We start from the raw sequence: 15,773 nt of genomic DNA on the forward strand, positions 1-15,773 counted from the left end.
GTGATTATTATTATTTGACCCTGCTGGTCATCTATGAACATTTGAACATCTGAACATCCATGTTCTGTTATAATCTCCATCCGGCACAGCCAGAAGAGGACTGGCCACCCCTCATAGCCTGGTTCCTCTCTAGGTTTCTTCCTATGTTCTGGCCTTTCTAAGGAGTTTTTCCTAGCCACCGTGCTTCTACACCTGCTTTGCTTGCTCTTTGGGATTTTAGGCTGGGTTTCTGTACAGCACTTTGTGACATCAGCTGATGTAAGAAGGGCTTTATAAATACATTTGATTGATTGATTGATCCTGCTGTGTAGTATTTATTTATTTAACCTTTAAACCTGGTGTCCCAAGTTTAAATCAGTCACTGATTAGAGGGGACTTTTTTATGGTTTGAGGTCCAGATTTGAATTTGAGGGGTGTATACTATTATTAACTAGACAACTAGCTATAGCCTAAAATCCCACTGGGCACACACTGGTTGAATCAACGTTGGTTAAACAATGTAGAATAGACGTTGAATGGACATCTGTGCCCAGTGGGATAAATCAACATGATGTCTAGATTACTCACTCAAAGGTGTGGAGGCAGGTTAGCCTAGCGGTTAGAGCGTTGGACTTGTAACCGGAAGATTGCAAGTTCAAATCCCTGAGCTGTCAAGGTAAAAATCTGTCGTTCTGCCCCTGAACAGGCAGTTAACCCACTGTTCCTAGGCCGTCATTGAAAATAAGAATTTGTTCTTAACTGACTTGCCTAGTTAAATAAAGGCAAGGGCAATAGTTAGCCTTCATAATGACAAAACTGCTTGAATTATATTGATGTGATTATGAATCACTTAATCTTAAATTATGTTTAATGTAAGGGTCTGGCACCAATTATATTGTATTGATGTGATTATTCACTTAATATTGTTAAATATATTTAATGTAAGAGTCTGGCAGCTAGCTAACCTCCTCATAGCCACCTCATAATTTAAAGGAGGGATTTGCAGTGAGCATGAGGACAACATTGGCTCCACTTGAGCACGTGGGTTTTGGAGTTTTGAAGGAGCCTACAGAGAAATTGAATTGTTAACTGTCCACCTTTCATCCCAACATGTCATATTTAAAGAGCACAATGTCTGTCAAATTTAATTGGATCACCCTGTTCCAGGAGAACTTTCCTGCAATTCAGGAAATGTAAAACTTGTACTATATATGAGGTTTAATAAGACTCCTGACTTTGTAATTTACACTATAAAATCCCAGACTTGATTTTCCCTTGTGAAAAATGTGTCAACCCCTACAAAAATGTCTGTTAATTATAATCCACATAATAATTCACATTTCCTGTTGCTGCAGAATTATTTTCCTGCTGTAATAAACTGAGTAAAATTAAGATCCTATATCTGTATCAATTTGTCAGGTAGTTATTGTTTAACTGGAGTATGACACAAACAATATCACAGCCTACTTATTAGATAAAAAAAGAGTCTAGAGTCATGTGAGCATGACAAGTGACATCTCATAGTAGAGTATTAGAAATACCTCCCTCTTGTGGTGATAGTGTATACTCAGTACTGCAAATAATGGTTTTGGCTATTGTGAGAAATGCCAGAGTACTTCACATTAGAGTGATTTGTGTCAGGCTACGTTTAGTCCTTACATTGTCCAGGTTGGAAGAGGAATCAAATGGAAATAGATGAATGATATTCTAATAGTAAAGTACTTGATGCAAATCCCCCCCCCTGTTGTAACCTTGGGTCATACTATCTGTTGATGTGGAAACAAAGATTATATCTCTTGTCATCTCATGACGTCACATATCTGGTGCATGAGTGATTTATGAATATATCCAAGGTTTAGCCATGGAAAATGACTTCAATGCGCGGGGAGCTTCGTAGCCAGCAGTGTGGCTTACTGAAATAGAAGCCCTCGCTGGTATGCCTGCTATGCCACAGAGCCATCTAGCATAATGCCACAGAGGCAGAGCTAGTGTTTAACTACCATTATGGCCCACTCGCCACTGAGTCTCTCCCTCTGGTGTCACAATAGGAAGGTGCTTGTCATAAACATGACTTGTTTATCTCTCGAAGGTTGTGTCACAAAGAGACAGGTTTCTATGTTTTCACATGGGCGTGACTGTGTGCTGTGCTGCCATAGGGCAAGTGATATAGGAGTTACATAATCTGTTGGTTGCTCTCAAACCCAAAAAAACTGCAGTGACACATTCGATTTCACTGTGTTCTTCTCTTATAAATGTGTTATAAATGTGTTAAAAATGTGTTATAAATGTGAGGGAAATCCTTTTAGCCTAATGGGGTCACAATACAACCAGAAAAAGACTGTAACACTTTGATTTTATGAGCTATAGGCTTTGATGAGACGCAACATATGATACTAGTAACCCCTTCCCCTTCGCTTACACACAATTTCAAGTGTTACGCTCAGGCCATTTGTTCAAAGCGATAGTGTTTAGGTTGTAGTTAGGGGTGTTAACAATGAGAAACATTTGTTACTGAAGAAAAAACAGGTACACAAACCCTCTCTCCTCCCCTTCCCATCTCAACCCACCACACCAACACTCTGACCAGGAATGGAATGCAAGCTACTCTCTCTTCTGTAGTCACTGTTTTTGAATGATTAAACAACATTTACACCAACAGATGTGGGAACTCTAGAATTGTTGAAACGTTTATTGATCATGAGAAACATGAAGCTAACAAATGCAATAGCTTAAATACAACTTGTTTCAATGATGCATAGGTCTATATTAGGACAGACACATGAAAAGGATCAATTAAATATGTTACAGTTGGTATAATATTGTTTAAAATTAATGAACATTTACAGTACATATTTACAATCTTATTTACAATACAAAAGTTGGCAGGTGTTGATCGATCTTAGCCATCACCGAAATAGGAAGCAAAAGCGATATGCGGTTGAAGATCAGGGCCATCAGATTATTCCTATCCTAATGCAGGTTTTCTTCACAACACATGGTACACAGGTCTGGTCCCGGGGCTTTCTGGAGTACAAGGCTGGGAGTCGGTGCTGGAGGGCGAGAAGGTAAGCATATCTCTGAGCCCTGCTGGGGTACTGGCATCTACCGAGGAGAGGCGATCTACTATGCTAGACAGGCAGGCCAGGCTGGAGGCACCAGCACCTCTCTCTCCAGAGCTCACTAGACAGGACAAACAGGGGAAGGACAAGGTCAGTCAAGACAATGAAGGGAGCGATCTTATGGATGAGATCAGTTAACTACCATGTCCAATTGAGTCAATTTATGTGTATGGTGAATTTTAATGGAAAGACAGAATTATTCACGTAACTTGGAACATAATTTGTGTCTTTATAGTATGAATCAAAACAAATGAATGTAAACCTGGCAAGTTTTACAATAGTCAACCTACACAGGTGGTAGCCAGACCATAGCCTAACATAAGTCCATTACATGTATTCATTAGACAATGTCTCTAGTTTTATATGACATAACAACAACAAAAAACATATTAATCAATGTGTCTTACCATTCTTAATGTAACTGTAGTTGTTGCCAAAGCTTGTGTTCATCTGAGGCCACACAACAGGACTGTTACAGTCAACCTACAAGGAAACAAACAAAGCAAACTAACGTTAGCAAAACAGTCATGACAAAGCACGTGATATTATTCCCCTTTCTACGTTTCAGACATTTTGAAGTGTCTGAAATGCATTTTCCTCAACTGAGGTTTGTAAATGGTGCACAATAAAGAAAGCCACTAAGATAAGAACATACAAATATGAAATAATATTAAAATATCGGTAAATAATGTAATCCTTGGTCATCTTGCCAGACTGATAAATCCACAGTGTTCCTGCCTGTCTGGCTAGGGTTCTTTATTTCACAGCCACCTCAGGGCCAAAGTTGCAGGCTACTCCCATGATCTGCCCGGGCTCTAGCCGTAGCGAATCGATTGTATCAGTGGAAGCAACACCAGTTTGTGCAAGATGACACTTTCTCCCAGTAAATCTGCAGAAAATCCTGGCAGCGGAGGAGAACATGCAGTCAGGATGGAATGCAGAAAAGCACAGTCTTTCCTGCCAGACTTCAGTAAGGTGGATTTAGCAGGGTTTATTAGGCTATAATGTGTACAATGGTGGGAAAGCCATTACTCCATCCGCCATCATAAAGATCCATTCTATTATTTAGCATCGCATCACCTTCTAACCACTGTTTTGTAGAGCTGATTCTAATCTTGACTGGCCAACTGAGAAAGTATCATGCACTGGGGTAATGTACATGCACCAAACACACCAATAAAAAAAGGATAGCATTTGCATGTGAAACGTAATGCATCATGCATATATAACAGTGCAAAAGAGATGTTTACATTAATGAAGCAGCCACAGAAGATGAAATGCACAAGGGAACATTGTAATTGAGATCCCCCAACAGCACAATCAGTGCAAGTCTATACAATAAACATTCTACATTTGAAGTGAGCCTGTTCCCCTTCAGATCCAGGGAGATACTCTAAATGCAAATTAGTATTACAATATGCATGCTCAGAGACATCGGGAATTAAGCTACTAAGGTAGAGTCCCAAACAAAAGCTTTTTAACTCAAGATCTTGGGAGATACAACAAGCCAGAGGCTAATAGCAATGTGATCCACCATGCAAATAGAGTACTCTGAATTAGTCCAAAGAGGGAAAACATTTCAGCAGACACTGAGCTAGCAGGACCTGATAAAACCTCTGTGTGCTGCACAGAGATGAGGAGACAGTGAGAGAAGCTGTATATGAGTCCGTGTGTGTCTGGTCTCAGTCTCACCATGCTGTCGGAGCAGCTGGACAAGGGGCTCCCAGGCTCTGAGCTGCTCTCCCCAGGAAGGCCGTAGTAGTTCTCCACATGCTCATGGAGCAGCTCCTGGAGGCTCTCGATGTACTGGATGGCGTTGCGCAGGATCTCCACCTTAGGCAGCCTCTGGCTGGGGTTGGCTGAGGTGCAGCGCCTCAGAGCCTCGAAGCCGTGGTTCACCTTTTTCAGCCGGCGTCGTTCCCTCATGGTGGCAGCCCGTCGCCGGTCCACTGTGCTGGACTTACGCTTGCAGGCCTTGCAGGCCCACTGAAGGCAGTGACCCGCCTGGTGAGGTGTCCCAGGGACCCGGATGTGCTCGTCCTCCTCTGAGCCGTCCAGTTCCCCGGGGCCGAAGTCCAGGTCCTCTGGCGAGGAGGCACAGGCGCTGTCATAGAAGACCTGGGATGGGGAGAAGACATCCATGGCTGGGCTGTTGTTGTGGTTGAAGAAAGGAAGGAAATAACTCTCTGCTTTGGGAGAGCAGTGGGGTGAGAGAGGAGACCTCTGAGTGATATGAGGGGGCTGCTGCCATGGGGCCCCCCTTATATGCCCCCAGTCCACAGCCCAAGGCCCACATTGGCCAGATCTAATTACCATGCCCCATTGGCCCAGGCAGGCTGGGGTTAGCTCAGCTCTCCACCCCACCCGCTCCCTCACCCCCAGTACCCTGCAGAGTTCCCCACATCTGCACTCCCTGGTGTTTTCCCACTCATTACACCACTACATGGCCCTTTTCTGTAAGAAACAGACCTATTCTGAGTAAAGGTAATTGTTGGTGAACACCAATAGTTGAACAGGTAAAGAGGAGAATAACTTTACCTCTCAGATCTCACAAAATAGTATGTTTTCTATACCAATTTTTAAATATATACACTACTAATATTGCAATGGGCCAATACTCAAAATCTTACACATATATGTGTGATAATAATGGAGATTAGTTTAGTTTTCTAAAACTGACCTATAGCAACGAGGTGAACCATGTACAAGAGTTCGCAGGCCAATTTTATGCTTGAGACAAATAGCAGCGTTACAGATGCAGCCCAGCTGCAAAGGGAGGTGTAACATTTCAAATCCCGATCATTCACATTGCTGCGGTAACTCCTCTAACCGGTCCTAACTCATCATTGAAGGTGTCATACACGGGGTGTCCGTGTTTGTTAAAACTCATTAAAATAGGTAATTGAGCAATTAACACGAGGGCTTCAATTCGTGAATAATTTGCAAGACCTAGTTTTCTGTCATAGCCAAACATAAACCATTTAAAACCGAATTATAGCCATTATATTATTATATTATTATTATTATATTCAAAACAGATAGGCCTATACATTTAAACATGTACATATACAGTGCTGTGAAAAAGTATTTTCCCCCTTCCTGATTTCTTTTTTTTTTGCACATTTGTCACACTTAAATGTTTCAGGTCAAACAAATTTAAATATTACACAAAGATAACCCAAGTAAACAAAAAACGCAGTTTTAAGTGATGATTTTATTTAAGGGAAAAAGCTATCCGAACCTTCATGGTCCTATGTGAAAAAGTAATTGCCCCCAAAACCTAATAACTGGTTGTGCCACCCTCAGCAGCAACAACTGCAATCAAGCGTTTGCGATAACTGGCCATGAGTCTTTCACATCGCTGTGGAGGAATTTTGGCCCACTCTTCTTTGCAGGATTGTTTTAATTCAGCCACATTGGAGGGGTTTTGAGCATGAACCGCCTTTTTAAGGTCATGCCACAGCACCTCAATCGGATTCAAGTGCGGACTTTGACTCGGCCACTCCAAAACCTTCATTTAGTTTTTTTAAGCCATTCAGAGGTGGACTTGCTGATCATTGTCCTGCTGCAATATCCAGGTGCGCTTCAGCATGAGGTCACGAACTGATGGCCGGACATTCTCCTTCAGGATTTTTTGGTAGAGAGCAGAATTAATGGTTCCATCAATCACAGCAAGTCGTCCAGGTCCTGAAGCAGCAAAGCAGCAAAGCAGCCCCAGACCATCACACTACCAACACCATATTTGACTGTTGGTGTGATGTTCTTTTTCTGAAATGCTGTGTTACTTTTACGCCAGATGTAACGGGACGCATACCTTCCAAAAAGTTCAACTTTTGTCTCGTCAGTCCACAGAATATTTTCCCAAAAGTCTTGCGGATCATCAAGATGTTTTTTTTTTGCCAAAAGTGAGACGAGCCTTTATGTTCTTTTTGGTCAGCAGTGGTTTTCGCCTTGGAACTCTGCCATGGATGCCATTTTTGCCCAGTCTCTTTCTTATGGTTGAGTCATGAACACCTTAGCTGAGACAAGTGAGGCCTGCAGTTCTTTAGATGTTGTAGTGGGTTCTTTTGTGACCTCTTTGATGAGTCGTTGCTGCGCTCCCTTTGTCATTTTCATCAGTAATCAGGCCTGGCTGTGGCTAGTGAAATTGAACTCAGCTTTGCAAAAAATGTGAGGGGGGACAATTACTTTGTCATATGGGGCCATGAAGGTTCGGATAGCTTTTTCCCTTAATAAAGAAAGTGATCACTTACAAATTGCATTTTGTGTTTACTGGGGTTATCTTTGTGTAATATTAACAATTCTTTGATGATCTGAAACATTCAAGTGTGACAAATGTGCAAAAAAATAAGAAATCAGGAAGGGGGCAAATACTTTTCACAGCACTGTAATTGTTGCACCTGGAAAGGTCTCAATGTCTAATAATGTATAGTTTTGAGGCCCCTCTTAAAAGACCTGTATCGCATTGTATCCTTGATACATTTTACTCAATAAAATTAGAAATCTGGCATTACAATTGTGTTAACTTTTAAAACATTCGGCTTGTAATACATGTTAATAAGCATGCTATATTCATTATTTAAGCTGCATCTCGAAAGAGGCGGCTTGCGCCCGAACAACATGTGCATAGCCTAATAACGCATAAGAAACTAACTAGAACAAACACTGATGAATAGCCATGATGAGCTGCCTGTTTCAGTCGTCGGAGTAATTATTCGAGCGTTGTGTTTGTTGACACCCTACACGGATACAATGTGGATATTTCTCACAACGTGTCAAAACGTTTGTCCTTCTCTATCTCTGGGAACCGCGCACACCTAAGAAAACACTCTAGTACCTGCCACTGAATTGCGGTCCGAGTTTGTATTGCGCACAGCTGAAGAAGACATTGGCATGAGCCTGGCCCTCGATGCTGCGGTTGAGATCAAAGGCTATATTGACTGTGAACAATCCCCAACAATATGGACAACGAGAAAACATGGCAACAACCGACAGTTAATTGAGCCTATAGGATACGATTGCACCAGCATATGGTGTTAGTGGCGATACATTTAGCAGAAGCCTATGCGCTGCTCCAGACGTTGTACACACTCACTCTGGCTCTGTGATCTGAAGTGCTAGTGGTGTCTCTTGGGAACTAGGGGGTTTGTTTTTTATCGCCTCTATTCCGGAGTTGTTGTCGGGGGTCAGAGGCAGAGTTAAGTGTAGGGCATTAGCTGGGATTTAATGTCCCTTTCCCCTCACGTGAAACCCTTATTTCTTCTAAACTTGCTTAAGCTTTGATTTCATGTGATGTTGTGCCCCTCTTATCCGGTCTCCATAGGGGTCATATATCAAATCTTCCATAAAGGTTTATTTACCACAGATTATATATGCCATAGATGGAAACGTATTTTTGTTATATTTCTGAAAGATGTGGAGTATGGTGACAAATCATCTCAATTTTGTCTGATGAACAACATGTTTCAGACTGATACAATAATTTAAATCACACTTTATATAATCCTTCATGTATAGTATTTCACTTTTCCAGTTAACCAATGTTTGTTTTTATATATGGTGGGAAGCCCATTTCTTAAAGTAATTGTCTAGTGTTTTCAGATTTCTAGGAAATATGACCAACTTTTGGTTACAATATGAGTGAAATAGTTTTCCTTCCAAAAAGTGTAATTATGTATGTTAAAAATCATAATTACTGTGTTGGAATGGTGTGGGTGTACCTCAGCAATAGAATGTTTTGGGCATATACCGGTCATTCAAAATATTAATGTGAGCATTAAAAATATTCATGCAAGTAGACCGCCGATTGGCCAGCTCATCCTCCTTTAGACCACTGATTGGCCAGCTCAGTATGACATCATACTCTATGAGGTAATAGCAAGCATTTTTTATATGGTCTTTTTGAGATAGAAGTTTGAGGTGGGGTTGTTGAAGTGTTTTTTTTTGGTCCAATTTAGGCTTTGACCACAAATGCGAGTATTGGATGAGTCAACAATTATTTGGGTATGAGTTATTTGGGTATGAGTAAGATTATTTCAGTATGAGTTAACAGAATATGAACTTTTAAAAGTGAGACTTTCACTGGACAGTTACTTTAGTGAGTGCATTAGATCATATCACATGACGAGGGTTTTTGATTGGCAACACCACTTGTCTGGCAGGGAGCTGCAGTGTGCTGCCAACTACAATGTTGCAGGGAATCATTTCATAGCAGGATATTCTAGGAAAGCCAGATAAATCAAGGCATTTCTCCCAAAGGCTGATCCTCCCCTATAAAATCTCCCCTTTCATCGGCCTTGACTTTTTAAACACATCCTTCACAGCAAAATCCATTTCGATAGCATCATAAATGACAAGGAAATCTCTGTAAAATTGCAGGCCGATGTTGTCTACTAACAAGTCAAATGGTGATAATACATCATACTGCACTTATCCTCCATTTCAAACACCCAGAGAGAGGATTAAACAATTGAATCTCTAACACCTAACTTATAAAGACTGTATTATACATAAATAAGACAGTAATCATAGACATTAGCATAGGAATCACATCTATTAAACCCCAGACTGATCAATTCGCATCTAAATCTTAAAATAATAGGTCCCAAAGAAATGACGTCCCTCTCAACATAAAGGTGGTAATTGCTATTTTCCCAAGGTTTAGGTCTCAATGTTGAGCAGGTGGTAGATTTTGGTAAAACATATCAATGATATTATCCAAAAACAAACAGTAGACTGACAAGGTCATTTGGTGGGATCTAGGAGAGCCTTAGAACTCATTTGGAAGGAAGACGCTGGACAATTCTCATGGACACTGGGAAACAGGCTCACAAACTCACTGTGAGAAAGCTGCTTCGATCCCATTAAAACAACATTACTGTTGGAGCTATCTAGTTTCAGTTTGGTTCAGTGAGAGAGTCAGAAGTCAAAGGAAAGATGTGAAGGGACTTTGAAGTACAGGCCCTATATCCTTTGATAGTACTTACTGTATCAGGCATCACTGAAGTGCTCATTAAATTTATGTTTAATCCCACTAGAAATAGGAGCGTGGGTGGTTTGACATTGTGATTGGATAAAGGTTGGTACATTGGATATGCAATCTGCTGTTTTGAAAAATCACCCAAAACGTACCCTACCCTAAAGCCTTTTACGCCTTTATACAAAGACTGTAAGGTTAATCAATTTGAATGTACTCAGCGGCAATACAAAAACAACACCCCACAGAGACCCTAGTGCATCTCTATTATGGCCTCTTTTTCAAATGACTGTTGGATGAGTCACTAATAAGTTGTGTGTGTGCTTGGGGTCATGAGTCAGTGTGAGGTGTGTGTGTGTGTGTGTGTGTGTGTGTATGCTTACATTAGTGTGAGTGCTGAGGGAAAGGCAGACTAAACAACCTGGACTCGGGTGGATGTAACATAGTAAACAAAAAATCTGGTACGCTGAAATTAGGATGATATTTTACGTTTGGTATGACGTGTTAATTTCTGGATGTTCATCATCCATTTCTTATTATATGTTACAAATTACAATTCGTATGACATTTTACGTATTACATGTCATATGACAAGTTATGTTTTGAATTTACAATTCTTATGATATGTTACAAATTCCAATTTGTTGTGGCTAACATTATGTTATGACTAGTCTATGACACCAGGCTGGACACACAGGGTTTCAGCAGGGCAGTGTGTCAGCCACAGAGATCAGAGAGGGAGAGGAGCAGTGCTCACTGTGATGCAGGGTTAGGTCAGCACAGCAATGCACTGTGGGATCATAAACAAGTAGGACTCCCCAAGTCAACACATATAGGAGAAAGAGATCATCATATCAAACATACATTCAGGGAGTCCCGTATAAACTATGTGTAAACGTTGTGCTAATGTGCATGATCAAACAAGTGATCTGAATTAGGACCTAATAGATGGCTGCATTATCACTGAGGGCTTTGCACCGTTGCCTCCTGGCCAAGTTTCCATGTCGAAGCATATCTGAGTTTAGAGGTGACAAAATAATAATAATAGTAAAATAACAATAGTAATAATATTTAATAATATATATTTTTCTAATACATTAATTTCCGACTAGCACCGACTTTGCTAACTACTTTATGAGGGAAAATATACTTGCTACGACTGTGAAATGTGGTTGTCTCACCTAGCTATCCTAAGATGGACACACTAATTGTAATTCGCTCTGCATAAGAGCGTCTGCTAAATGACTAAAACGTCAATGTAACGCTACTGAAGTGGACCAGGCTAGCTCTCTGCCAGCTGGAACAAAGAAAGGAGCCCAGGCTAGCTCTCTGCCAGCTGGAACAAAGAAAGGAGCCCAGGCTATTTCAGGTCCCGTTGGATTTTATGGTCTTCTAATACCCATGAGTACTGGGGGAACTTGTGGCTGATGCTTGCATGTACAGTGTCATATCTCTATTCAAATTCCACATGATCAAGTGGGTTAGTGGGGACATTAGGGATATTCTCGGATATCATTATGAGACCTGAAAGGTATGGCTGAAAGATTGTCATATAATAAGAATGACATGACCTGCAAAGAGGTTGAACACAGTATGACCTACCTTAAGTACCAATACAGCATAAATGAATCTATAGTATTTGGAGTCAAGTCTAATTTAAAAAACTGGTACGACATAGGATAATTCAAAATTGAATACCTGAGGTTTTAAATGCATGGTTTTCATGATACTATATTATACTACATGTGTCAAGGCGATATAGTGTACAACATGTAATTTGTTTTTATATCAAAATGTGTAAAAACTAAAATAGCCTTAAAATACCTGACAAGTATTTAAAATAAATAATGAAGTGCATAGTTAGTGATGAACAAAACGTGTAGATGCCTTGTAAGATACAATGCTTACAATTTATTTGTTGGTCAGTTCATATAGAAATACTCAAATACAACAATGAATCTCTTGAGGTTGTGTTTCTGCCTTTTATATGTAAAATAAATTAAGTTGTTAATATATTATAAAATATTTACAATTATCAAATGTCCATTTGGAAATAAAATATTATAGTTCCATTGTTGTCATACCTTAGAAAGAAAATATTGACCATTCATACAATTTAAAAGAAAACATTGACTACAAAATGCCCGTTAATTTGCACAAATGAATAAGTAAATGGAAACTAAAACATATGAATAAAGAAGTGAAAATAATTTCGAAATAGACAATGGAAATATGAAATGCTGACGTCGCTTATACAGGCTACAAAATTCCAATAAATCATGATTTATTTTTCTGAGACTTCTTCGTTGCAAGTCGGTTTCTCTTCACTTGATATACTGTCAACGATTGATGACAGGCGAAGAAGGCTGGTGGACGCTGAAGACTCCGTGAAGCCTGAAATATAGAAATCAAATATATAAGATGTACACTCAGTTGATGTGTTGCAAAAGAGCAATTTAGATTGAATTTACTATTCATAATTGGTTCCAACCTTCTCTCTGATTCGTCATTGGTGCATTGGAATGATCAGCTGAGGTCTGCCAGTTTTGACAGTTCTTCTTCCAATGGTACTCCTTATTGGACGCCTTCATGTACACACACATATATTAGCTTAAGTGTCTACTAACACACGTGTTATTATACGAAGTAGTAGGCCTACAAGTATAATGGACAGTAAGATATTTCTCATTATGGAAATGTTCCCTTTAAGTGTAAAGCAAATTATTGTATGCATAAAGTGACATAAAAAAATGCAGATGCAAATACTATTCAAATGAAGCTTACATGGTGTTCTTTCACGTTATAGTTATATGAGCCATTTTGAGGCGTTTTTTCTTGCTCATCCAGTGTATGCAACAGGTCCTGCAATTGCTCGATGTAGTTTATGGCGCTGCGTAAAATCTCCACTTTGGGCAGCCGCTGGTTCGGATTGGGCACGGTCTTTTTCTTCAACGCATCGAATGCTTCATTGATCTTCTTGAGCCGCCTTCTTTCCCTGAGAGTGGCCGCTTTGCGCCTGTCGGTCGGTGCAGACTTTCTTTTACAAACCTTACAAGCCCAGATGAGGCACTGTCCCTCGCAGTGTGGCTGAAGACCAGGGGGTGCGAGGACATGCTCCTCTCCGCTGCTGTCACATCCAGTCTCGGACGGATCCCCCCCAGGCGACAACGGGCTGTCATTCCCGTGGTACAAAGGGGACACCCCCGCCATGTCCAAGTGCTGCAATGGTCCATGATCTCCCTCGAGATAGCGCAGATCGTTGAAGAAATAAGTGTTGGTCTCAAAAAGGTCCACCATACTGTTGTACCCTCGCACGGCCTATGTTTTGACAGTGGGACACTGCATGGCATTTAAATAGCCCAGTGACACAAGTCACCAGGCTTATATATAGAAACTGAAACTCTATCCAGCGCTTAGCTGTCGCAGTGCATCAACCTTTTTTTCTCAATGGGGTTTTTACTACCAAGCGAGTTTGTGTAGAAAATAAATAAGCGTTAACACCTCTCAATGAAAGTTAAAACGTCACTTCAAACTTACGACAGGTGTTTTCAATATCTGTTTCACAGTGAAAAGGTAACATTCTTAACCTACAAGATAACTGTCAATGTAATCTTCAGGCCCTCCCCAAGAAGTTGGCTCCCCTAAGTGGAACATATATTGGCCCTCAACTGACTTGCAAAGTTCCAAAAACATTATGTTCATAACTAATAATAATAATAAAGTATATTCGTTCTTGTTGACTAGTCTTATCAAAACCTTTCAACTTTTAAGCTCAATTCCCAACCTACTGTAGGCTGAAATTCTACAATATAGATTATGACATTTCAAAGAAACATATCCTAGACAGCAAGAATGGTTAAGTGCAGTTGTAACTTGTGCCATGTCCAATCATAAATAGATATGAATGTGCAGTCAAAATGACACGGGTGATATCTAGGCAGTATAAATAGATCTGGGACTCATTCATCTTAAATCCATAAAATAGATGAAAGTCTTCTCAGTGGTGCTATGTGGCCTTTGACATTTTTTTTCTACGATCTGCAAAATCTGCTTCTCAGCTGGGATACTAGTGGTCGCTGGGGGCTCCTGTTTCTGCCTGGAGATATGGTATCCATGACATGTGCCAAGAAATTAGCCAAGTATATTTTTGTCACCCTTTTGGCCTATGTTTACCATTTATAGTATTAGCGTTGGGGTTACCTGAACATTTATGAAACTATTATGTGTGTGTGTGTGCCGTACATGTATGTGTGTGTGTGTGTGTGCCGTACATGTATGTGTGTGTGTGTGTGTGCCGTACATGTATGTGTGTGTGTGTGTGTGCCGTACATGTATGTGTGTGTGTGTGTGTGCCGTACATGTATGTGTGTGTGTGTGTGTGCCGTACATGTATGTGTGTGTGTGTGTGTGTGTGTGTGTGTGTGTGTGTGTGTGTGTCTATGTACACTACCATTCAAAAGTTTGTGGTCACTTAGAAATGTCCTTGTTTTTGAAAGAAAAGCACATTTTCTGTTCATTAAAATAACATCAAATTGATCAGAAATACAGTGTAGATATTGTTAATCTTGTAAATGACTGTTATAGCCGGAAACGCCAGATTTTTAATGGAAAATCTACATAGGTGTACAGAGGCTCATTATCAGCAACCATCACTCCTGTGATCCAATGGCACGCCGTGATAGCTAATCCAAGTTTGTCTTTTAAAAGGCTAATTGATCATTAGAAAATTATTTTGCAATTATGTTAGCACAGCTGAAATCTGTTGTTCGGATTAAATGCTGATGCTTAAAACTGGCCTTCTTTAGACTAGTTGAGTATCTGGAGCATCAGCATTTGTGGGTTCTAAATAGTAACCGCAAAACACAAGTCTCAACGTCAACAGTGAAGAGGCGACTCTGGGATGCTGGCCTTCTAGGTAGAGTTCCTCTGTCCAGTCTCAACGTCAACAGTGAAGAGGCGACTCTGGGATGCTGGCCTTCTAGGCAGAGTTCCTCTGTCCAGTCTCAACGTCAACAGTGAAGAGGCGACTCTGGGATGCTGGCCTTCTAGGCAGAGTTCCTCTGTCCAGTCTCAACGTCAACAGTGAAGAGGCGACTCTGGGATGCTGGCCTTCTAGGCAGAGTTCCTCTGTCCAGTGTCTGTGTTCTTCAAATCTAATTTTATTGCTCACATACACATGGTTAGCAAATGTTAATTTGAGTGTAGCGAAATGCTTGTGCTTCTAGTTCCAACAGTGCAGTAATATCTAACAAGTATTCTAACAATTCCCAACAACTACTTTATACACACAAATCTAAAGGTGGGAATGAGAATATGTACATATAAGTATATGGATGAGCGATGGCTGAGCGGCAAGTTGCAGTAGATGGTATAAAATACAGTAGAGTTGAAGTCGGAAGTTTACATACACTTAGATTGGAGTCACTAAAACTTGTTTTTCAACCACTCAACAAATCTCTTGTTAAAAAACTATAGTTTTGGCAAGTCGGTTAGGACATCTACTGTACTTTGTGCATGACACAAGTCATTTTTCCAACAATTGTTTACAGACAGATTATTTCACCATATCACAATTCCAGGTCAGAAGTCTACATACAGAAGTTGACTGTGCCTTTAAACAGCTTGAAAAATTCCAGAACATTATGTCATGGCTTCAGGATCTTCTGATAGGCTAATTGACATCATGCTACCAAATACTA

General features: G+C 40.4%; 2 protein-coding genes across 2 annotated transcripts; both read right to left on the minus strand.

Annotated features, from left to right (window-relative positions):
* Nucleotides 1-2,637: 2,637 nt before the first annotated feature.
* On the minus strand, nt 2,638-5,339 carry myf5 (myogenic factor 5). Its single transcript, XM_020452009.2, has 3 exons — nt 4,791-5,339; nt 3,506-3,581; nt 2,638-3,159 (listed from the first exon to the last, which is right to left on the minus strand). The coding sequence occupies exons 1-3, from the start codon at nt 5,238-5,240 to the stop codon at nt 2,966-2,968; spliced, it is 720 nt and encodes a 239-aa protein (XP_020307598.2). The 5' UTR covers nt 5,241-5,339; the 3' UTR covers nt 2,638-2,965.
* Nucleotides 5,340-11,958: 6,619 nt separating this feature from the next.
* On the minus strand, nt 11,959-13,409 carry myf6 (myogenic factor 6). The gene is made up of 3 exons (XM_020509385.2): nt 12,859-13,409; nt 12,566-12,659; nt 11,959-12,468 (listed from the first exon to the last, which is right to left on the minus strand). The coding sequence occupies exons 1-3, from the start codon at nt 13,369-13,371 to the stop codon at nt 12,359-12,361; spliced, it is 717 nt and encodes a 238-aa protein (XP_020364974.1). The 5' UTR covers nt 13,372-13,409; the 3' UTR covers nt 11,959-12,358.
* Between the last annotated feature and the right edge of the window lie 2,364 nt (nt 13,410-15,773).

Source organism: Oncorhynchus kisutch, linkage group LG19 (genome assembly GCF_002021735.2).
Source record: "Oncorhynchus kisutch isolate 150728-3 linkage group LG19, Okis_V2, whole genome shotgun sequence".
Lineage (NCBI taxonomy): Eukaryota > Metazoa > Chordata > Actinopteri > Salmoniformes > Salmonidae > Oncorhynchus > Oncorhynchus kisutch.

Coding starts and splice junctions, on each gene's coding strand:
- myf5 (XM_020452009.2), bottom strand. CDS start 5,240: ATGGATGTCTTCTCCCCATCCCAGGTCTTCTATGACAGCGCCTGTGCC. Junction 3,582..4,790: donor CCAGCTGCTCCGACAGCATG/GTGAGACTGAGA, acceptor GTTTCCTTGTAG/GTTGACTGTAACAGTCCTGT. Junction 3,160..3,505: donor CTACAGTTACATTAAGAATG/GTAAGACACATT, acceptor TGTCCTGTCTAG/TGAGCTCTGGAGAGAGAGGT.
- myf6 (XM_020509385.2), bottom strand. CDS start 13,371: ATGGTGGACCTTTTTGAGACCAACACTTATTTCTTCAACGATCTGCGC. Junction 12,660..12,858: donor ATAACGTGAAAGAACACCAT/GTAAGCTTCATT, acceptor GTGTACATGAAG/GCGTCCAATAAGGAGTACCA. Junction 12,469..12,565: donor AATGACGAATCAGAGAGAAG/GTTGGAACCAAT, acceptor TCTATATTTCAG/GCTTCACGGAGTCTTCAGCG.